The following is a 23,832-nucleotide window of genomic DNA, read 5'->3' as shown; positions in this document are numbered from 1 at the left end:
GAAAAGACGGTGCAGGAAGTAGTAAAAGTCTGTTAACTTTGGCAGAGGGTACTACCTTGGTTGAAATGCGGCTTGACATAATAAAAGAGGATCTTCAGAGTGACCAAATGCAGCCTATGGAAGCAACAAATTATGAATCTAGAGCGAATGGGAGTGCCGAAGTTTGGAATAACACCGGGGCTGGAACTTCGGATGGTATTAAAACTACCTCAATGCGAGATTTGAATATTGGCTTGGAGAAGATAGATGTGCAGGAGTAGTTGCCAGCGGATGACAATATGTTGAATGACACAATAGAGCTACAACAAAACTTATTGCAAGTTGCCTCACGAATGTTGGATGCTGGCAACCAAAAAATGAAGGAATTGCAAGATAACATAGACAAGGTATGTCCAGACCCTTTATTAAGTTCTCCTAAATTACAACTTCATATAGTGAATAATTCTCAACTAATCAATAATTCAAAACAAAACTCTTTAACTGTTAGTGGTATTACTAATAAGAATACAGGAGAAAAGAGAAAACAATTGAAACGAAAGGCTAATATTAAGGGTTGTTCTGAGGGTGTTAAAGGAAATAGTTTGGTAGGTTTAAATGAAAATCATCTTGTTGAGGTTGCTGTGATAGAGGAAAATATGCATACGACGGGGGATAAAAGAAAAGAACAAACTTATTTTGATACTGGAACGAAAGTTAAAAAACAGAAACCAGTGGTGGAGCGGGAGGCCAGCCCTAAATGGTTTCCCTCCATGCAATGAAAGCTTTAGTGTGGAACTATACAGGCATGGGGGTGGGGGGTGGGTCCTTAACAGTTCCCTTTTTGAAGGAGACAACACCTCTCCACTCCCCAAATATGATTTTCTTAAGTGAAACAAAAAATAGAGATAGAATAGTGCAGAGAGTTCAGAGACAACTGGAGATGGCACATGTTATTACTGTAGAACCAATGGGTTTATCAGGTGGACTAGCCTTATTCTGGAATGACAACATCCAGGTATGTCAATATCACACTTCTTTTTTTTGTGTTGAAACTTTGATACATGATGTTTTACTGATTGCCATTATTGGTGTATCTTTATGTATCTAAGTACGGATAGAATTAATCGTCGATCTCAAATGCAAGAATTAATTAAAAAATCTTCATACTGGTGTACCTTCTAGGTTTTAACTAGTGATTTTAATGATATTCTTGATAATTCAGAAAAACAAGGAGGAAGAACTAGAGATCCTTGGACCTTTAGAGACTTTAAGGATTTTATTTGGAACTTAGGTGCAATTAATTTGGTTTATACAAGAAAACCTTGGACCTGATGGTGCTATAGGAAAAATGAGGGTATTATTCAGGAAAGGTTAGATAGGGTCTTAGTCTCCCCTAATTGAAAAATAAAGTTTGAAGAGGCTAATTTGAATCACCTTGATACTGAGGCTTCTAATCATTCCTTGTTAATTTTGTCTTCATATGCTGAACAAATTAAGAAGAAAAGACGTTTTTACTTTGATAAAAGGTGGGTTGATCGGGAAAAGGTTCAGAATATTGTATCTGAAGCTTGGTCCAATGACTATATTGGGTTCGAGCAATCTCGAGTTAACTTTAAAATAAAGAAGTATGGTAGATCCTTAGTGGCTTGGGTAAGGGGAGGAAATGGTAATGCTAGAAAGAAAATTATTCATATTAAGAAACAAATTACAGACCTTAGAAGTGATGCTAATAATTTTGATTGGAATAAACTTAGGTTGTTAAAAAGTGAATTAAGCCAAGCTTATAAAGAAGAAGATATTTTCTGGAAACAAAAGTCTAGAGCCTTATGGTTGTTGGATGGCGATAAGAATACGTGCTATTTTCACATAGCAACTGTAACGACCCGACCGGTCGGTTTGAGCTTTTGCATTTCGCCCGCCAGTTCTCGAGCATGACTTGCCCCATGTGGTGTATTATAACTTATGTAAATCGTTTGTGTTGGGTTTCAAGTTAATTAGAATGAATTTGAAAGAACAGTCTCAATTGAAAGCTTAAAATTTGAAAGGGTTGATCAAAATTTCACTTATGTGTATTTGATCTCGGATGGGAATTTTTATGATTTGGTTAGCTCCGTTAGGTGATTTAGGACTTAGGAGCGTGATCGGAATGCATTTTAGAAGTCCGTGAAAGGTTTAGGCTTGGATTGGCGAAATTGAGATTTCGGCACTTTCCGGTCGATAGGTGAGATTTTGATATAGGGGTCGGAATGGAATTCCGAGAGTTCCAGTAGTTTCGTTGTGTTATTTGAGATGTGCGTGCAAAATTTCAGGTCATTCGGACGAGATTGGATAGACTTTTTGATCGAAAGTAATTTAAGAGTTCTTAGACTTGAATCCGAAGTTGATTTTGTGTTTTGATGTAGTTCAGAGTGATTCGAAAACTCGACTAGGTGTTAATGATGTTATGGGAGGTGTTGGAATGTTTGGGTTGAGGTCTGATGGCTCCGGGTATGTTTCGGGTGAGTCTTGAGCGAGTACGGACATTTCGAAACTTAGAAAATGGATGGGGGAAGAATTGTTAGCGCTGGCCGCGGTAGAATTAGCGCTGGGCGCGTTGGCTTAGTGCTGGGTGCGTAAAAGTGATCGCGGCCGCGGTCATGAAGATCTGCAGATCGTCGGTCCAACTTCAGAAGCTCATATATTTTGATCCACAAGGAAATTTGAGATGATTCAAAAATGATAGTTGTAGTCCTTCGTGTCTAGTTTCCAGAAAAGTTAAGATATTGCAATTTGGACATCTGTAGCAAATGTTATGGCCAAAATACTAAAGCCTATCAATGCAGAGGAAGGCCTGTGCGGCCGCGATTGTGTTTGCGCGGACCGCGGTCGTTTTGGTGCGGCCCGCGGAGGCTGGAACCTGAGGGGTACACTATAAATACGAGGTTTTGGATTTTATTTAAAATTTTGACCTAGAGAGCTCGGATTTTGGCGATTTTTCGAAGGTTTTTCAAGAAATTCATCGGGGTATCTGATTTTAACTAAGATTTGGCTAGAATACATGAATCTATCACTGAATTCATCATTTAATTCGTGATTTGGGATGGAATTTGGGAAGAAAAATTGTGAAACCTTTCAAAAATGTAAAATGGTGATGTGAAGGACCAAATGGTATCCGAATTGGATAATTTTGGTATGGTTAGACTCATGAGGGTATGTGGATTCTGAAAATGTAAATTTTACCCGATTCCGAGACGTGGGTACGGGGCTCCGGATTTGCTAATTTTGGAATTTTTGATATTTTTCGAATGTTTTCGCTTGGGCTTTGTTCCCTTAGCATATTGTGACGTATTCGTTCTGATTTTGGATAGATTCGACGCGCATGGAGGCCAATTCGAGGGGCAAAGGCGTTGCGAGCTAGAGAATTAGCCAGTTCGAAGTGAGTAATGGTTGTAAATGATGTCCTGAGGGTTTGAAACCCTGGATTGCACATCGTAGTGCTATATTGAGGCAAGATACGCGTTGGATGATGAGCGTGGGGTCTTTCACTACTGGGGATTGTGACTTGGTCCATCACGATTGATGATTTTACCGAATATTTGACTGAAATTCATTTGTTATCATCATGATTTGGGCTGATTGCCATATTTGGGCTTCGTGCCAACTATTTGAACCCTTCGAGGATTTTTATCACTGTTTCCTCACTGCTTGACTTATTATTTGAACTCAGACCTGTTGATATCTACTGTTTTACAAACTCAACCACTTTTACTCATATTTGAAACTTAAATGGTATTCCTACATCATGTTTTGGGCTGAGAACTACTATTTTACTAATGCCCAACGGGCTTGTGATGATTTCCGGACTAAGAGAGGCCGAAGGTCATATGTGAGGATATGCGGAGTGATATGAGGCCGAGGGCCTGAGTTACTATTTATGCCACGCGGTGGCTTGAGTGATGTGAGACCGAGTGATATGAGGCCGAGGGCCTGAGATACTTTATATGCCACGCGGTGGCTTGAGTGATGTGAGGATATGCTGAGTGATGATGCCACGAGGTGGCTTAATATAGCGCTTAGGCCGTAAGGGGCCCCTCCGGAGTCTGCACACCCACAGTAAGCGCAGGTACCCATTGTTCTGAGTGATTGATGCTATGCCCGAGGGGCTGATATGAGTGATTGTGAGGTAGCCCGAGGGGCTGATACTGTTCTGAGAGTGAGCCCGAGGGGCTGATCTTATTCTGAGTAATTGATACTAAGCCCGAAGGGCTGATACTGTACTGAGAATGAGCCCGAGGGGATGATACTATGCTGAGCGATTGATGCTGTCCCCGAGAGGCGGATTTCTAATTGTTATTTACCTGTTAAATTACCAGTTTTACTTGTTTTAAAAGGAATATCATTTGATTTCTTCACTGATTTACTGCTTTAAGTGATTTTACTGCTTGATATGGAATTGCTTTGTGCCTTTACGTGTTTTTATACTTTCATCCATTATTTATAATTATTACTCACTGAGTCGGAGTACTCACATTACTCCCTGCACCGTGTGTGCAAATTCAGGCATAGCAGAGTTCGCACCTGAGCGCTGTTTCCTTCCAGGCTAGACAATGATTTGGAGTTATGAGGTAGTTGTTGACGTCCGCAGCCCCTTGTCTCTCTTTACCTCTATCATTTATGTTTTCTTCAGACTGTTGTATCGGATTCCGTACTTAGTAGACCTATAGCAGATTCTGTAGTAGCTCATGACTTGTGGCACCCCGGATTGGGCATGTGTCAGGATGGTTCTTGCGGTCATTATCGTTAAATTCTGCAATTTATGAGTATTATATTATATGTTATTATCGTTTATGATGATTAACTATTTAAAAGAGGTGTTCCATTTTGGTCTGGCTGGCTTTGTCTTCACGAGAGACGCCATCACGACTGGGTTCGGGGATTGGGTCGTGACAAGTTGGTATCAAAACCTAGGTTACATAGGTCTTACGAGTCATGAATAGGTTTAGTAGAGTCTCGCGGATCGGTACAGAGACGTCCGTATTTATCCTCGAGAGGCTGCAGAACCTTTAGGAAAACTTTGCATTCTTGAATTCTTATCGTGTGTCCTTGATTCAGCTTGAAAAGTAACTCTTAAAATTCCTTCCACGCGTTCGTATGTGCGCATGAACGCTCAGTATTAGATATGCCTTGATGTCTTGTGAATCCCTGATCGAGGGGCGAGATATGATCTCTGTGAGTTTGATGTTGGGCCAGTCTAGAGGACTTGAGGCCGGATCTTTGCCTATGACTTGAGCACCGAGGTGCTGATTGTGTGAGAAAGTGTTTTGAACTTATATGTGCGGTATTGTCCCTATTAGTAGAAGTGATGGCTGGCAACTATGTGATTAGTATGTTAGTACTGCGAGAGGTATCTATATGACTTGGAAGTGATGAGGAAGGTCTGATGGATGATAGATGAACTATTAAGTGTTTGATTTCTATTGTGGTTGGATGTGTAGCCCCGAGTTATGGGCGCGTAAAGAATCTTTTCATGTCTCCTAGTTGGAGTGAAGTATATTTCATGTTGCGGTATGAGTTCAGACTCAGGAAAAATTAAGTGACTGTATAATGTGTATGACGGTGGAAGGTGTACAGAAATGTTATATTGAGGCGAAGCAGGCGGGTTGTCACCTGTGGTGTTCTAAGATTATGTGATCCTTATGCTGTCTGTTAGAAGATATCATTCACAAGTGAAACATATGTGTTGAAATTTAAATTTGGGTCACTTGATAGAGTCGGCTTAACTGTTACGAGAGTGAATGCGATATTTACATAGAATTAAAGTACCTGATGGTCGGTGTTTCAAGAGCTTATGAAGGACTGAGTCTAATCTCACTATGGTATTATGGAAGCAATAAAGTATACGCGTTATAAGTTATGGTACGTGTTTTGATCTATGGCTTTGAGCCAAGTGGGGGAGTCCGCTATTGAATAGTTGATTGCACGGTTATGTGCTCTAATGGTTCCAGTTTGAGGCGTATTTGTGAATCAGTTATGGCTCGAGTAAAGGAGATTTCAATAAAGGTTATGTTATGCCTTATGGGTGTACGAGAATCGGGGAATGACTTGAGTTATGGTTGGTAAGGAATGGTCGGTGCATAGGGCAGGAAGTTGCTTGGTTATATCTAAATAAGGTCACATTCTGCAGTGTCGTAGCGCAAATGAAGCACAGGTTGTTCGGTTCGTTTAATCAATCTAACTATGGTTTAAGTAGAGTGGATGCCTCTAGGGAATGGTCCTATTGTGTTCAAAATTTTGCATGTAACAATTGGATATTTTCAAGTTGTATGTGTGGTTAGGAACTAAGTTTTCCTTGGAAAACGTCAAGACTTGTGGTGTTTTCTATATTAACTGTGGGATTCTATGTACTAATATTAGGAGGTAATGGATTTAGATCCGCAAGAAGTTCTTCAGAGCGAAGTATTTTGAATGTAGTGCTTTTGGGAATATTTAAGAGAGAATATCAAGTTGAAAACGAATCAGAAGGAAATTTAGATAGATGGGGTAGCTTGATAGTAGGCTGGATCAGTATGTCAAGGATATGATTAGTTCCTTGGGTGTGTACGGGGTAATGAGTTCCTACAAGTATTTTGCTGCAATGCTTTTATTTTTTGATGGCTTGCGTAGCTTGGTCGAGTTAGAAGATTCAGTCCTGGCAGGTCTGGTTTGTGCAAGGGGAAATCGGAGAGTCCTTGATGGTTTCTACCTTGGTTAGAGATGTATATTTTCTATGAGCATGAGGAGCATGGGATGTATAGTGGTTCTTTGCTAGATAGGATCAATGGAAAGTTCTTGGCTAGTGGAATGCATAGTGGCTTGCGGTTCGGAAGGGATATGAAGTTCTCATGGTTATTCTAGAATGGTATGGGTTATGCAGTATGTTGTAAATGATTGGGAATTGTGTGCGTGAGGTTGCGGTTCAATTTTGAATGGAAAGTCATATAATTCTTAGGCAGCACGGGCATTTTCAAATAATTAGAGGAACGAGCTTTAGATAATTAGAGGAAGGGTCTTCGGATGATTAAGGAAATGGTTTGCTAATTTGGGGTGATTGGACGATGACATATGTTTCAGAAAGGGAAATGTGATTAAGTTGCTGATACTTTGGTAGTATTGTGGCATTTTCTGGTTAGAGCGACTGCTGATACTCGTGTTTGCTTGGTGGCACAGAAGAATTCTAGATTATCTCTCGTGGAATGATTGAGTATTAGAGGTGTGGTATGCATTCAGACGGTGGAATTGGAACCAAATATGTGGATTCATGGGCCATATGGAGTTGGAGACGGGAAGTTCTCATATTCAGGCTATGTGGAGGTTGTGAGTCGTGTGTATCGGCACTGTTTAGTGACTATCGGGATTTGGAGACCCGGACCTTTTGTTGCTTGGTAGGTTAGATTTTGGATATGATATTGGGTTTAGACTGGTTGTCTCTGTATTGTGTCATTTTGGACAATTGCACTAGGGCGACATTGTTGGCAATGCCGGAAATGCCACAGATTGAGTGGCAAGGTCCGTAGGATTATGCCCTAGTGGAGTGGTTTTATATTTTAAAAGGCCTAGCGGACAGTTGGGAAGGATTGTCTTCCTAATTTGGGCTTTCGTGACGGATGTTAGTGTAAAGGCTCCTACCATTGATTTAATTTCGGTGGTGAGGGACTTTTTGGATATGTTTCTTGTGGCTGGGCATGTCGTCAGGCAAGGTTGTTGATTTCAGTATTGGTTTGATGTCGGGCACTATATCGTATGGCACCGGCAGAGTTAAAGGAGTTGAAGAGCAACTCCAGGATTTTTGTGATAAGGAGCTCGCTGCAGGTCAGTGTGGATGTGTGTCTTAATTTGAGTCAGCTTGGTTGGCTCTAAATTGTACTGTTGAGGGGTGTATTGATTCGATTGTTATTGAGCTTATTAGTAATCTGGGGAGATCCATGAGTTACCTTTCTGTGTTGCGAGATGTTATGATTTGTTGGTTATAGGTACATGTGGTGCGGTTCTATTGGGGTCTTGTAGTGGAAGTTGAGCGGGAAGAGTAATTGGGTGTTGCTTGGTGAATGGCGTATCGGTTATGTCCTTTCGGGTTTGCATGGTGTATGTTATTTACTTCACCGTGAGTATGATGAATTGCTTTGGTTCCAGATATCAAATTGTGCGTGGTTGTCGATTTCGAGCTAGTGACTTAAGGTGGTTCATGTGGGGCAGTATTGGATAGGATCGCACATCGTAGCGAAGTTATGTGGAGGTATGACCTTGCGGGTTAGACTCGTGTGTTTTGTTCCTATGATGTGAGACGGGTTCTCAGCCTTGTGTTGTGGTGGTACCGGTGAGCTTGAGGTACAGTTCTTTCATTTGAGTCATTTTCATGATTTGAGTATGTTCGGACTGATACGTATTGATGCGTGTATTGTGCAAGTTATGGCTTAGGCCTGTATGGATGTGCCATGTCACCTGAGTAATGTGTTGGATTAGAGGAGATCGTTGGGGATCATTAATAAATACGAACGGATGTGATTTCAGTATGTTGGAAGGATAGTATCGAGCTTCGGTTCGGAAATTTGCTGTGGTATTTGCCAAGGAAGAAGTGGCTTCATGAATGGTTGATCTTGAAAATAGTTATGGCTTACCGCGTGTCTTAGTGATCATTGGCAGTATATGAAAGTGTTGGGATGAGACTTTAGTTGATAAGAGTTTTTCTAACGGTATGCAGATGTTGTGTGCAACTGCTGTGGTTAGAAGTTATCACTATAAGTGTTGAGTTATGTGGTATATCATGTGATTGCACCGGAGATAGCATATATGGTTTGTTACCGCTTGTTCGGACTTATTCACAGTATAAATGTGAAATTCTGATCATGCCGATGATTTTAGAAGAGGAAATGTGGTTCCATAGTTCATGGACTAGGATGGATTGTGAAATTTCCGTTATATTGTGTTATCGAACCTATGCGAGATAGGGTGAGGTGGGATCACCCCCGGGCATGTGCATGGTGAAGTTATTCAGCATTTGGTTGGCTTTTGGAACAACTCTTGGCACGTTCGAGGACGAACGTATGTTTAAGGGGGGGAGGATGTAACGACCCGACCGGTCGCTTTGATCTTTTGCATTTTGCCCGCCAGTTCTCGGGCATGACTTACCCCGTGTGGTGTATTATGACTTATGTAAATCGTTTGTGTTGGGTTTCAGGTTAATCAGAATGAATTTGGAAGAACAGTCTCAGTTGAAAGCTTAAAATTTGAAAAGGTTGACCAAAATTTGACTTATGTGTATTTCATCTCGGATGGGAATTTTTATGATTTGGTTAGCTCCGTTAGGTGATTTGGGACTTAGGAGCGTGATCGGAATGCATTTTAGAAGTCCGTGGAAGGTTTAGGCTTGGATTGGCGAAATTGAGATTTCGGCGCTTTCCGGTTGATAGGTGAGATTTTGATATAGGGGTCGGAATGGAATTCCAAGAGTTTCAGTAGTTTCGTTGTGTCTTTTGGGATGTGCGTTCAAACTTTCAGGTCATTCGGATGAGATTGGATAGACTTTTTGATCGAAAGCATAATTTAAGAGTTCTTGGAGTTCTTAGGCTTGAATTCGAAGTTGATTTTGTGTTTTGATGTTGTTCGGAGTGATTCGAAAACTCGACTAGGTGTTAATGATGTTATGGGAGGTGTTGGTATGTTTGGGTTGAGGTCTGATGGCTCCTGGTGTGTTTCGGGTGATTTGAGCGAGTACGAATATTTCGGAACTTAGAAAATGGATGGGGGCAGAATTGTTAGCGCTAGACGCGATAGAATTAGCGCTGGGCGCGCTGGCTTAGTGCTGGGCGCGTAAAAGTGATCGCAGCCGCGGTCATAAAGATCTGTAGATCGTCGGTACAACTTCGGAAGCTCATATCTTTTGATCCACAAGGAATTATGAGATGATTCAAAAACGAAAGTTGTTGCCCTTCGTGTCTAGTTTTCCAAAAGGTAAAGATATTGCAATTTGGACATCTGTAGCAAATGTTATGGCCAAAATACTAAAGCCTATCAATGCAGAGGAAGTCTTGTGCGGCCGCAGTTGTGTTTGCGCGGACTGCGGTTGTTTTGGTGCGGCCCGCCAAGGCTGGAACCTGAGGGGTACCCTATAAATACGAGGTTTTGGATTTTATTTAATATTTTGACCTAGAGAGCTCGGATTTTGGTGATGTTTTGAAGGTTTTTCAAGAAATTCATCAGGGTAAGTGATTTTAACTCAGATTTGGCTAGAATACATGAATCTATCACTGAATTCATCATTTAATTCGTGATTTGGGATGGAATTTGGGAAGAAAATTGTAAAAACATTCAAAAATGTAAAATGATGATTTGAAGGACCAAATGGTATCGGAATTGGATAATTTTGGTATGGTTAGACTCGTGAGGGAATGGGAATTCTGAAAATGTAAATTTTACCCGATTCCGAGATATGGACACGGGGCTCGGGATTTGCTAATTTCGGGATTTTTGATATTTTTTGAAAATTTTCTCTTGGGCTTTGTTCTCTTAGCATATTATGACGTATTCGTTCTGATTTTGGATAGATTTGACGCGCGTGGAGGCCAATTCGAGGGGCAAAGGCGTTGCGAGCTAGAGAATTAGCCAGTTCTAAGTGAGTAGTGGTTGTAAATGATGTCTTGAGAGTTTGAAACCCCGGATTGCACATCGTAGTGCTATATTGAGGCAAGATATGCACTGGATGATGAGCGTGGGGTCTTTCACTACTGGGGATTGTGACTTGGTCCATCCCGATTGATGATTTTACCGATTATTTGACTGAAATTCATTTGTTATCATCATGATTTGGGCTGGTTACCATATTTGGGCTTCGTTCCAACTATTTGAACCTTCGGGGATTTTTATCACTGTTTCCTCACTGCTTGACTTATTATTTGAACTCAGTCTTGTTGATATCTACTGTTTTACAAACTCAGCCACTTTTACTCAGATTTGAAACTTAAATGATATTCCTACATCATGTTTTGGGCTGAGAACTACTGTTTTACTAATGCCCAAGGGGCTTATGATGATTTTAGGACTGAGTGAGGCCGAGGGCCATATGTGAGGATATGCTGAGTGATATGAGGCCGAGGGCCTGAGTTACTATTTATGCCACGCGGTGGCTTGAGTGATGTGATGCCGAGTGATATGAGGCCGAGGGCCTGAGATACTTTATATGCCATGCGGTGGCTTGAGTGATGTGAGGATATGCTAAGTGATGATGCCACGAAGTGGCTTGATATAGTGCTTGGGCCATAAGAGGCCCCTCCAGAGTCTGCACACCTACAGTGAGCGCGGGTACCCATTGTTCTGAGTGATTGATGCTATGCCCGAGGGGCTGATTTGAGTGATTGTGAGGTAGCCCGATGGACTGATACTGTTCTGAGAGTGAGCCCGAGGGGCTGATACTGTTCTGAGTGATTGATACTAAGCCCGAGGGGCTGATATTGTACTGAGAGTGGGCCTGAGGGGCTAATACTATGCTGAGCGATTGATACTGTGCCTGAGAGGCGGATTTCAACGTGTTATTTACCTGTTAAATTACCGGTTTTACTTGTTTTAAAAGGAATATCATTTGATTTCTTCACTGATTTACTGTTTTAAGTGATTGTACTGCTTGATATGGAATTGCTTTGTGCCTTTACGTGTTTTCATACTTTCAGCCATTATTTATAATTATTACTCACTGAGTCGGAGTACTCACATTACTCCCTGCACTGTGTGTGTAGATTCAGGCATAGCAGAGTCCGCACCTGAGCGCTAATTCCTTCCAAGCTAGGCAATGATTTTGAGTTATGAGGTAGTTGTTGACGTCCGCAACCCCTTGTCTCTCTTATCCTTTATCATTTATGTTTTCTTCAGACTATTGTATCGGATTCCGTACTTTGTAGACCTATAGCAGATTCTGTAGTAGCTCATGACTTGTGGCACCCCGGATTGGGCATGTGTCAAGATGGTTCTTGCGGCCATTATCGTTAAATTCTGCAATTTATGAGTATTATATTATATGTTATTACCGTTTATGATGATTAACTGTTTAAAAGAGGTGTTCCGTTTTGGTCTGGCTGGCCTTTTCTTCACGAGAGGCACCATCACGACCGGGTTCGGGGATTGGGTCATGACAAGTTGGTATCAGAGCCTAGGTTACATAGGTCTCACGAGTCATGAGCAGGTTTAGTAGAGTCTCGCGGATCGGTACGGAGACGTCTGTATTTATCCTCGAGAGGCTGCAAAACCTTTAAGAAAACTTTGCATTCTTGAATTCTTATCGTGTGTCCTTGATTTAGCTTGAAAAGTAACTCTTGAATTTCCTTCCACGCGTTCGTATGTGCGCATGAGCGCTCAGTATTAGATATGCCTTGATGACCTGTGAATCCCTGATCGAGGGGCGAGATATGATATTTATGAGTTTGATGTTGGCCAGTCTAGAGGACTTGAGGCCGGATCTTTGCCTATGGCTTGAGCACCGAGGTGCTGATTGTGTGAGCAAGTGTTTTGAACTTATATGTGTGGTATTATCCCTATTAATAGAAGTGATTGCTGACAACTATGTGATGAGTATGTTTGTACTGCGAGAGGTATCTATATGACTTGGAAGTGATGAGGAAGGTTTGATGGATGATAGATGAACTATTAAGTGTTTGATTTCTATTGTGGTTGGATGTGTAGCCCCGAGTTATGGGCGCGCGAAGAATCTTTTCATGTCTCCTAGTTGGAGTGAAGTAAATTTCATGTTGCGGTATGAGTTCAGACTCAGGAAAAATAAAGTGACTGTGTAATGTGTACGACCGTGGAAGGTATACAGAAATGTTATATTGAGGCAAAGCAGGCGGGTTGTCTCCTGCGGTGTTCTGAGATTATGTAATCCTTATGCTATCTGTTAGAAGATATCATTCATAAGTGAAACATATGTGTTGAAATTTAAATTTGGGTCACTTGATAGAGTGGGCTTAACTGTTACGAGAGTGAATGTGAGATTTACATAAAGTTAAAGTACCTGATGGTCGGTGTTTCAAGAGCTTATGAAGGACTTAGTCTAATCTCACTATGGTATTATGGAAGCAATAAACTATATGCGTTATAAGTTATGGTGCATGTTTTGATCTATGGCTTTGAGCCAAGTGGGGGAGTCCGCTATTGAATAGTTGATTGCACGGTTATGTGCTCTAATGGTTCCAGTTTGAGGCGTATTTGTGAATCAGTTATGGCTCGAGTAAAGGAAATTTCAATAAAGGTTATGTTATGCCTTATGGGTGTACGAGAATCGGGGAATGACTTGAGTTGTGGTTGGTAAGGAATGCTCGGTGCATAGGCCAGGAAGTTGCTTGGTTATATCGAAATGAGGTCACATTCTGCAGTGTCGGAGCGCAAATGAAGCACAGGTTGTTCAGTTCGTTTAATCAATCTAACTACGGTTTAAGTAGAGTGGATGCCTCTAGAGAATGGTCCTATTGTGTGCAAACTTTTGCATGTAACAATTGGATATTTTCAAGTTGTATGTGTGGTTAGGAACTGAGTTTTCCTTGGAAGACATCAAGACTTGTGGTATTTTCTATATTAACTGTGGGATTCTATGTACTAATATTAGGAGGTAATGGATTTAGATCCGCAAGAAGTTCTTCAGGGCGAAGTATTTTGAATGTAGTGCTTTTGGGAATATTTAAGAGAGAATATCAAGTTGAAAATGAATCAGAAGGAAATTTAGATAGATGGGGTAGCTTGATAGTAGGATGGATCAGTATGGCAAGGATATGATTAGTTCCTTGGGTGTGTACGGGGTAATGAGTTCCTACAGGTATTTCGCGACAATGCTTTTAGGTTTTGATGGCTTGCGTAGCTTGGTCGAGTTAGAAGATTCAGTCCTGGCAGGTCTGGTTTGTGCAAGGGGAACTCGGAGAGTCCTTGATGGTTTCTACCTTGGTTGGAGATGTATATTTTCTATGGGCATGAGGAGCATGGGATGTATAGTGGTTCTTTGCTAGATGGGATCAATGGAAAATTCTTGGCTAGTGGAATGCATAGTGGCTTGCGGTTCGGAAGGGATATGAAGTTCTCATGGTTATTCTAGAATGGTATGGGTTATGCAGTATGTTGTAAATGATTGGGAATTGTGTGCGTGAGGTTGTGGTTCAATTTTGAACGGAAAGTCATATAATTCTTAAGCAGTACAGGCATTTTCAGATAATTAGAGGAACGAGCTTCAGATAATTAGAGGAAGGGTCTTCGGATGATTAAGGAAATGGTTTGCTAATTTGGGGTGGTTGGACGAGGGCATATGTTTCATAAAGGGCAATGTGATTAAGTTGCTGATACTTTGGTAGTATTGCGACATTTTCTGGTTAGAGCGACTGCTGATACTCGTGTTTGCTTGGTGGCACAGAAGAATTCTAGATTATCTCTCGTGGAATGATTGAGTATTCGAGGTGTGGTATACATTCAGACGGCGGAATTGGAACCAGATATGTGGATTCATGGGCCATATGGAGTTGGAGACGGGAAGTTCTCATATTCAGGCTATGTGGAGGTTGTGAGTCGTGTGTATCAGCACTGTTTAGTGACTATCGGGATTTGGAGACCCGATCAGACCTTTTGTTGCTTGGTAGGTTAGATTTTGGATGTGATATTGGGTTCAGACTGGTTGTCTCCGAATTGTGTCATTCTGGACTATTGAACTAAGCCGACATTGTTGGCAATGCCGGAAATGCCACTGATTGAGTGGCGAGGTCCGTAGGATTATAACCTAGCGGAGTGGTTTTATATTTCGAAGGCCCAGCAGACGGCTGGGAAGGATTGTCTTCCTTATTTTGGCTTTCGTGACGGATGTTAGTGTAGAGGATCTTACCATTGATTTAGTTCCGGTGGGGAGGGACTTTTTGGATATGTTTCTTGTGGCCGGGCATGTCATCAGGCAAGGTTGTTGATTTCGGTATTGATTTGATGCCGACCACTATATCGTATGGCACCTGCAGAGTTAAAGGAGTTGAAAAGCAACTCCAGGATTTTTGTGATAAGGAGCTCGTTGCAGGTCAATGTGGATGCGTGTCTTAATTTGAGTCGGCTTGGTTGGCTCTGAATTGTACTGTTGAGGGGTGTATTGATTCGATTGTTATTGAGCTTATTAGTAGTCTGGGGAGATCCATGAGTTACCTTTCTGTGTTGTGAGATGTTATGATTTGTTGGTTATAGGTACATGTGGTGCGGTTCTATTGGGGTCTCGTAGTGGAAGTCGAGCAGGAAGAGTAATTGGGTGTTGCTCGGTGAATGTCGTATCGGTTATGTCCTTTCGGGTTTGCTTGGTGTATGTTATTTACTTCACCGTGAGTATGATGAATTGCTTTGGTTCCAGATATCAAATTGTGCGTGGTTGTCGATTTTGAGCTAGTGACTTAAGGTGGTTCATGTGGGGCAGTATTGGATAGGATCGCACATCGTAGCGAAGTTATGTGGAGGTATGACCTTGCGGGTTAGACTCGTGTGTTTTGTTCCTATGATGTGAGACGGGTTCTCAGCCTTGTATTGTGGTAGTACCGGTGAGTTTGAGGTACAGCTCTTTCATTTGAGTCATTTTCATGATTTGAGTATTTTCGAACTGTTGCGTATTGATGCGTGTATTGTGCAAGTTGTGGCTTAGGCCTGTATGGATGTGTCATGTCACCTGAGTAATGTGTTGGATTAGAGGAGATCGTTGAAGATCATTAATAAATACGAACGGATTTGATTTCAGCATGTTGGAAGGATAGTATCGAGCTTCGGTTCGGAAATTTGCTGTGGTATTTGCCAAGGAAGAAGTGGCTTCATGAATGGTTGATTTGGAAAATAGTTATGGCTTACCACGTGTCTTAGTGATCATTGGCAGTATATGAAAGTGTTGGGATGAGACTTTAGTTGATAAGAGTTTTTCTATCGGTATGCGGATGTTGTGTGCAGCTGCTGTGGTTAGAAGTTATCACTACAAGTGTTGAGTTATGTGGTATATCATGTGATTGCACCGGAGATAGCATATATGGTTTGTTACCGCTTGTTCGGACTTATTCACAGTATAAATGTGAAATTCTGATCGTGTCGATGATTTTAGAAGAGGAAATATGGTTCCATAGTTCATGGACTAGGATGGATTGTGAAATTTCCGTTATATTGTGTTATCGAACCTATGCGAGATAGGGTGACATGAAATCACCCCGGGCATGTTCATGGTGAAGGTATTCAGCAATTGGTTGGCTTTTGGAACAACTCTTGGCATATTCGAGGACAAACGTATGTTTAAGTGGGGGAGGATGTAACGACCGGACCGGTTGCTTTAAGCTTTTGCATTTCGCCTGCCAGTTCTCGGGCATGACTTGCCCTCGTGTGGTGTATTATGACTTATGTAAATCGTTTGTGTTGGGTTTCAGGTTAAACAGAATGAATTTGGAAGAACAGTCTCAGTTGAAAGCTTAAAATTTGAAAGAGTTGACCAAAATTTGACTTATGTGTATTTGATCTCGGATGGGAATTCTTATGATTTCGTTAGCTCCATTAGGTGATTTGGTACTTAGGAGCATGATTGGAATGCATTTTAGAAGTCCGTGGAAGGTTTAGGCTTGTATTGGCGAAATTGAGATTTCGGCGCTTTCCGGTCGATAGGTGAGATTTTGATGTAGGGGTCAGAATGGAATTCCGATAGATACAGTAGTTTCGTTGTGTCATTTGGGATGTGCATTCAAAATTTCAGGTTATTCAGATGAGATTGGATAGACTTTTTGATCGAAAGCATAATTTAAGAGTTCTTGGAGTTCTTAGGCTTGAATTCGAAGTTGGTTTTGTGTTTTGATGTTGTTCGGAGTGATTCGAAAACTCGACTAGGTGTTAATGATGTTATGGGAGGTGTTGGTATGTTTGGGTTGAGGTCTGATGGCTCCGGGTGTGTTTCGGGTGAGTTTTGAGCGAGTACGGACATTTCAAAACTTAGAAAATGGATGGGGGCAGAATTGTTAGCGGTGGCCGCGGTAGAATTAGTGCTAAGCGCTGGCTTAGTGCTGGGCGCGTAAAAGTGATCGCGGCCGCGGTCATGAAGATCTGCAGATCGCCGGGCCAACTTCGGAAGCTCATATCTTTTGATCCACAAGGAATTTTGAGATAATTCAAAAACAAAAGTTGTAGATCTTCGTGTCTAGTTTCTAGAAAAGTAAGGCTATCGCAATTTGGAAATCTGTAGCAAACGTTATGGCCAAAGGACTAAAGCCTATCACTGTAGAGGAAGGCTTGTGCAGCCGCAGTTGTGTTTACACGGACCGCACTGGCTTGCGCGGACCGCGGAGGCTGGAACCTAAGGGGTACCCTATAAATATGAGGTTTTGGATTTTATTTAATATTCTGACCTAGAGAGCTCGGATTTTGGCGATTTTTCGAAGGTTTTTCAAGAAATTCATCGGGGTAAGTGATTTTAACTCAGATTTGGCTAGAATACATGAATCTATCACTGAATTCATCATTTAATTCGTGATTTGGGATGGAATTTGGGATGAAAATTGTGAAATCTTTCAAAAATGTAAAATGATGATTTGAATGACCAAATGGTATCAGAATTGGATAATTTTGGTATGGTTAGACTCGTGAGGGTATGAGGATTCTGAAAATGTAAATTTTACCCGATTCCAAGATGTGGGCCCGGGACTCCGGATTTGCTAATTTCGGGATTTATGATATTTTTCGAATGTTTTCGCTTGGGCTTTGTTCCCTTAGCATATTGTGATGTATTCGTTCTGATTTTGGATAGATTCGACACGCGTGGAGGCCAATTCGAGGGGCAAAGGCGTTGCTAGCTAGAGAATTAGCCAGTTCGAAGTGAGTAATGGTTGTAAATGATGTCCTGAGAGTTTAAAACCCCAGATTGCACATCATAGTGCTATATTGAGGCAAGATACGCGCTGGATGATGAGCGTGGGGTCTTTCACTACTGGGGATTGTGACTTGGTCCATCCCGATTGATGATTTTACCGAATATTTGACTGAAATTCATTTGTTATCATCATGATTTGGGCTGATTGCCATATTTGGGCTTCGTGCCAACTATTTGAACCCTTCAGGGATTTTTATCACTCTTTCCTTACTGCTTGACTTATTATTTGAACTCAGTCCTGTTGATATCTACTGTTTTACAAACTCAGCCACTTTTACTCAAATTTGAAACTTAAATGATATTCCTACATCATGTTTTCGGCTGAGAACTACTATTTTACTAATGCACAAGGGGCTTATGATGATTTCCGGACTAAGTGAGGCTGAGGGCCATATGTGAGGATATGCTGAGTGATATGAGGCCGAGGGCCTGAGTTACTATTTATGTCATGCGGTGGCTTGAGTGATGTAAGGCCGAGTGATATGAGGCCAAGGGCCTGAGATACTTTATATGCCATGTGGTGGCTTGAGTGATGTGAGGATATGCTAAGTGATGATGCCACGAGGTGGCTTGATATAGCGCTTGGGCCGTAAGGGGCCTCTCCGGAGTCTGCACACCCACAGTGAGCACGGGTACCCATTGTTCTGAGTGATTAATGCTATGCCCGAGGGGCTGATATGAGTGATTGTAAAGTAGCCCAAGGGGCTGATACTATTCTGAGAGTGAGCACGAGGGGCTGATACTGTTCTGAGTGATTGATACTAAGCCCGAGGGGCTGATACTTTACTGAGAGTGAGCCCGAGGGGCTGATACTATGCTGAGCGATTGATACTGTGCCCGAGAGGAAGATTTCTACTTGTTATTTACCTGTTAAATTACCGGTTTTACTTGTTTTAAAAGGAATATCATTTTATTTCTTCATTGATTTATTGTTTTAAGTGATTTTACTGCTTGATATGGAATTGCTTTGTGCCTTTACGTGTTTTCATACTTTCAGCCATTATTTATAATTATTACTCACTGAGTCGGAGTACTCACATTACTCCCTGCACCGTGTGTACAGATTCAGGCATAGCAGAGTCCGCACCTGAGCGCTGATTCCTTCCAGGCTAGGCAGTGATTTGGAGTTACGAGGTAGTTGTTGATGTCCGCAGCCCTTTGTCTCTCTTATCCTCTATCATTTATGTTTTCTTCAGACTGTTGTATCAGATTCCGTACTTTGTTGACCTATAGCATATTCTGTAGTAGTTCATGACTTGTGGCACCCCGGATTGGGCATGTGTCGGGATGGTTCTTGCGGTCATTATCGTTAAATTCTGCAATTTATGAGTATTATATTATATGTTATTACCGTTTATGATGATTAACTGTTTAAAAGAGGTGTTCCGTTTTGGTCTGGCTGGCCTTGTCTTCACGAGAGGCGCCATCACGACTGGGTTCGGGGATTGGGTCATGACAACAACCTTACAAAGAAGAAGAACAAATATAATTAGGGGTCTTCACACATCTGAAGGGAGGTGGGTGAGTGACCAAACTAAAATAGTTCAAGAAGTTGAGGCTTATTACGATACACTATTCTCTACATCTAACCCGACAAATTTCTAATGTATTCTAAATCATGTCAATATAACGATTAGTGACTCTATAAATCGAGAACTCATAAAAGATGTTAGTGAAGAGGAAGTAAAGAATGCGGTGTTCGCTATGCATCCTCTTAAAGCGCCAGGTGTGGATGGAATGACTCCTTTATTTTTTTAAAGATACTGGAATATAATATCAAAGGAGATTTATGAAGCTATTGATAGCTTCTTCAATATAGGTTACCTAATTCCTTCTTGGAACCATACTTTAATCACTCTAGTACCTAAAGTTAAAAGCCCTACTTTGGTCTCGCAATTTAGACCAATATGTTTATGTTCTACTCTTTATAAAATTATTGCAAAAATTCTTGCTACGAGAATGAAAACTCTTTTAACTAAGGTTATATCTCGACTCAAGCAGCTTTCGTTGGACATAGACAAATCACTGATAATGTTATCTTAGCACATGAATTTATGCATCTTCTAAAAAATAAACGCAGAGGTAAAGAGAAATTTATGGCGATGAAATTGAATATGTCAAAAGCATATAACATAGTTGAATGAATATTTATCCAGAAAATGCTTTTGCAAATGGGTTTCATGCTAGATTTGTAGAATGGATTATGCAATTTATTTCTACCCCTACCTATAATTTTAATATAAATGGGGAGGTAGTTGGATCAGTTAGGCCGACTAGAGGAATACGACAAGGAGATCCGCTATCACCTTATCTATTTTTAATATGTGCAAAAGGTTTATCTACTTTGTTGAAGATTTCTGAAACTCAAAATGAAATTCAAGGTTTAAAGTTAAATAGACATGGGCCGAGCTTAACTCACTTATTTTTCGCAGATGACAGTTTTATATTCTGTTCAGCTAACGCTCATAATGCAGTCCATGTAGCTGAGATTCTAAGAAAGTATGAGCAAAGTTCTAGCCAAGTGGTTAATTTAGATAAATCAGCTATTTGTTTTAGTAGAAATGTAATGGAGGGGGAGAAAGTCGAGATATTTTCCTTACTTGGACAACAACAAAGAAATGAGATGGGTATGTATTTAGAATTACCAGCTATCGTGGGACGCTCAAAGAAAAAGATGTTAGAGTTTATTAAGGATAGAGTCAAGACAAAAATAAAAGGATGGAAGGGTAAATTTTTAAGTACAGCAGGGAAAGAAGTAATGCTTAAATCTGTACTTGCATCAATCCCTACCTATGCCTTGTCTTGCTTCCAACTCCCTGATGGTCTATGCAAGGAGATTACATCTCTTTTTTCTAATTTTTGGTAGGGACAAACTGAGGATAAAAGGAAGATGCAAATTGAGAAATGGGAAATATTATGTGATTCTAAATCAAGAGGGGGCTTAGGATTTAGGGATTTAAAGGCTTTCAATATGGCTTTATTAGCTAAACAAGCTAGGCGTATATCTGTCGTACCCGGATTCATTGTTAACAAGAGTTCTTAAAAGCAAATACTTTCCACACTCAACTTTCCTTGACGCTTCTACATCCTTTACAGGATCATGGATTTGGAGAAGTATTTTGTGGGGAAGAGATCTATTAGTTACTGGACTAAGGTGGAGGATCTCTGATGGGAAAAATATAAATGTTTGGCCTAATCCTTGGATTCCAAGAAAGAATGGTTTTACTCCAAAAAGTATTCAAATGCAAAACAATTTAGATCTTAAGGTTGTCGACTTAATTGACGAAGATACTCATACCTGGAAACTTCATAAGATAAGTACGACCTTTGAACCTGAAGATGTAGATGCAATTTTGTCTATACCAATATCCATCATAGGTCTTAATGATAGATTACTGTGGCATCACTCAAAATCTAGAAACTATGAAGTTAAGTCATGTTATTATTTAGCAAAGGGTTTGGCCGGTAAGACTATTAGTAGCTCGGAAGCCCAGGTGAGTTGTCATTCTTTTCCTAAAAGCTTCTGGGATTCTTTGTGGAACTTAGAAATTAAAAATAAACTTAAACATTTTCTAAGGAAGTGTGTGATTAACTTTTTGCCCGTTAATTATACCTTAGCTAAAAGATTACAGAACCTGGATAAAACGTGTAAGATTTGTGGTTTTGAAATTGAAGATATAGAACATATGCTATTTAGATGTCCCCGATCTCAGCTTGTATGGAAACAAAGTCCTATTAATTGTCCTGATATTGACAGCATACCTGACTTTTCTGTGTGGTGGTACAACTTGTTCTTAAATGCTAAGCACTTTCCTGAATCAACTGAATTATTAGATTTGAGTGTTAATCTTATGTGGCAAATTTGGAAAGGTAGGAATGCTTGGTGCTTTAATTAGGAAATGTTAGAGCCAACTGAGATTGTTTCTAAAGCTCTTTTTGAGTATGGAGAATATAAATATCTATTGACTAGTTGTCTCGCTACACGACATTCAATTGGAAATAAGTTTCTGCCTAAACTAACAAATTTTCATGATGATATTTTATTATTTACAGACACAGGATTACGGTGTGATGATAGACATACGAGTATTGGTGTCGCGACTTTGAATAGCCTTGGAAAACCGCTTTATGCCCATAGATCCTCAATTCAATATGTTGGGAAAACCATGACTGCTGAAGCGATTGGCATAAGAAAGGCACTTGAATGTGCTATTACTCTTGGATGGAAAAGTGTGAAGATTTTATCTGATGCTAAGAATGTTGTTGATATGATCCAAAAACAGGTGGCTACTTCATGGGAGATAGAAATATTGTGTGAAGACATTTGGAAGCTATCAAGCTTGTTAGATCACGTCGAGTTTCTTTATATTCCAAGGAAGTTAAACAAAGTAGCACATAGTTTAGCTAAATTTTATATTTCTTTGTTGAAGGACATCTCCTAGGAGAAGTTTTTCCTAACTTGGGTTGTCCAGAATGCAAAGAGTACATTTGAACTTTGTTGTTCGTTGATGCAGTAATGTGAATTCTTTGTTTTGGAGAAAAAAATGTACGAAACGATGACAGAGTTGTTGAAGCCTAATTCATGTAACGTAAAGAAAGAGAAGACCTCGAAATGAATAAGTGTAGGAAATATTGGTAAAAATTACATGGGAAGCCCTATTTGGACGCCCCTTTTTAACCTGTAGCCGTTTTGTTTTTCTGTTTGCACTCATATTCATTTTTTTTGTTAAAAGACTTTTAAAAAGACTATTTTGCTCTTCTTTATTAAATGACTACTTTCTCTCCAAGTATACGCTAGTCCTCTACTGTCTCTCTCTCTCTCTCTCCTGTTATTCGCGTATTTTGATTTGTTTTTCTCTGAAATCAAACAGTTTTCGTCGTTGTTTTTGATTTTTCAACTGCTAGTCGTCGTTATTGTTCTCTAATAAAATTACGATTTTCTGGATTTTATTTTAGTATTAATTTTTACAATTTAATTTATGGTTTTGGTTTTGATAGTCATGTATTTATGATAAAATAGTTTCTTAGGGTTTAGTTTGATAAGTGCATTAGTTTTACTTTTACGATTACGTTTTTAGGTTTTTTGAATGTATTTTTGTGTTGTTGATGAAAATTCTATAAATTCTTCACTGATTAGACGTCGAAATTTTTAAAAGTTTTGAGAGTTAAATAGATGATACTATTAAAGTGTGAAGTTTATAATAGTTCAGTGATACCTTAGATATGAGCTGAAGTTTTGTTTCATGTTTTGTGTTTTTTTGTTATATTTTTTATGAACTTCAGCATTATTTTTGGATTTGAATTTGTATTTTGTTTATTGTAAAAACTACAACATGTTTTCTTTCTGAATGTTTTGTTTTGTAACTGGCGAACTTCAGCTCTAGAGCTGAAGGTTTTGTTTTGTAACTGTCGAACTTCAGCTCTAGAGCTGAAGTTTTTATTTGTAACTGGCAAACTTCAGCCTTCTTAGAGTTGAAGTTTTAACTGATTTTTTTGATAATGTACCTTGATGTTATTTTTTGTATCTTTTACTTTTTTTGAACAGATGACACCTAAAGTACCTAAAGATCCTAATGGAGTTAAAGCACACAAAGAAGTTAAAGCACCTAAAGCACCTAAACAACCTATAATACCTCCAGGTCCTTATGTCCCTGTTGCTCCACCTACATGACCAGGACAAAGGTATTTTGAGTTTCGAGATTGGTTTAACTCTAAGGGTTACTGGAATGGGAACCACGATTTGAAGAGTTTAATTGCAAGTTTCTTGACTCCTACACAACGGGATAAGCTTAATAATGGTACATTTTGATTATTATGGCTATGGAGAATTTCAAATGCAACATGAAGTTGGTTCATTATTTGTGTCTTTTATCGAATATTTACCAATGATCGAGACTCCATTAGTTTCAAGATTTTTGGCCATGATGTTTCTTTCACCATTGAAGACTTTCACATTATGT

General features: G+C 40.1%; 1 protein-coding gene across 1 annotated transcript; it reads left to right on the top strand.

The window, feature by feature from the left end:
- The first annotated feature begins 754 nt into the window (after positions 1 to 754).
- LOC107771940 (uncharacterized) lies at positions 755 to 23,543 on the top strand. The gene is made up of 8 exons (XM_075236390.1): positions 755 to 994; positions 1,477 to 1,645; positions 20,347 to 20,642; positions 20,739 to 20,871; positions 20,969 to 21,366; positions 21,505 to 21,742; positions 21,926 to 22,260; positions 23,418 to 23,543. The coding sequence occupies exons 1-8, from the start codon at positions 755 to 757 to the stop codon at positions 23,541 to 23,543; spliced, it is 1,935 nt and encodes a 644-aa protein (XP_075092491.1).
- Positions 23,544 to 23,832: the final 289 nt, after the last annotated feature.

This window comes from Nicotiana tabacum, chromosome 18 (assembly GCF_000715075.1).
Source record: "Nicotiana tabacum cultivar K326 chromosome 18, ASM71507v2, whole genome shotgun sequence".
Lineage (NCBI taxonomy): Eukaryota > Viridiplantae > Streptophyta > Magnoliopsida > Solanales > Solanaceae > Nicotiana > Nicotiana tabacum.
This window is presented reverse-complemented; position numbering and strand designations above follow the sequence as displayed.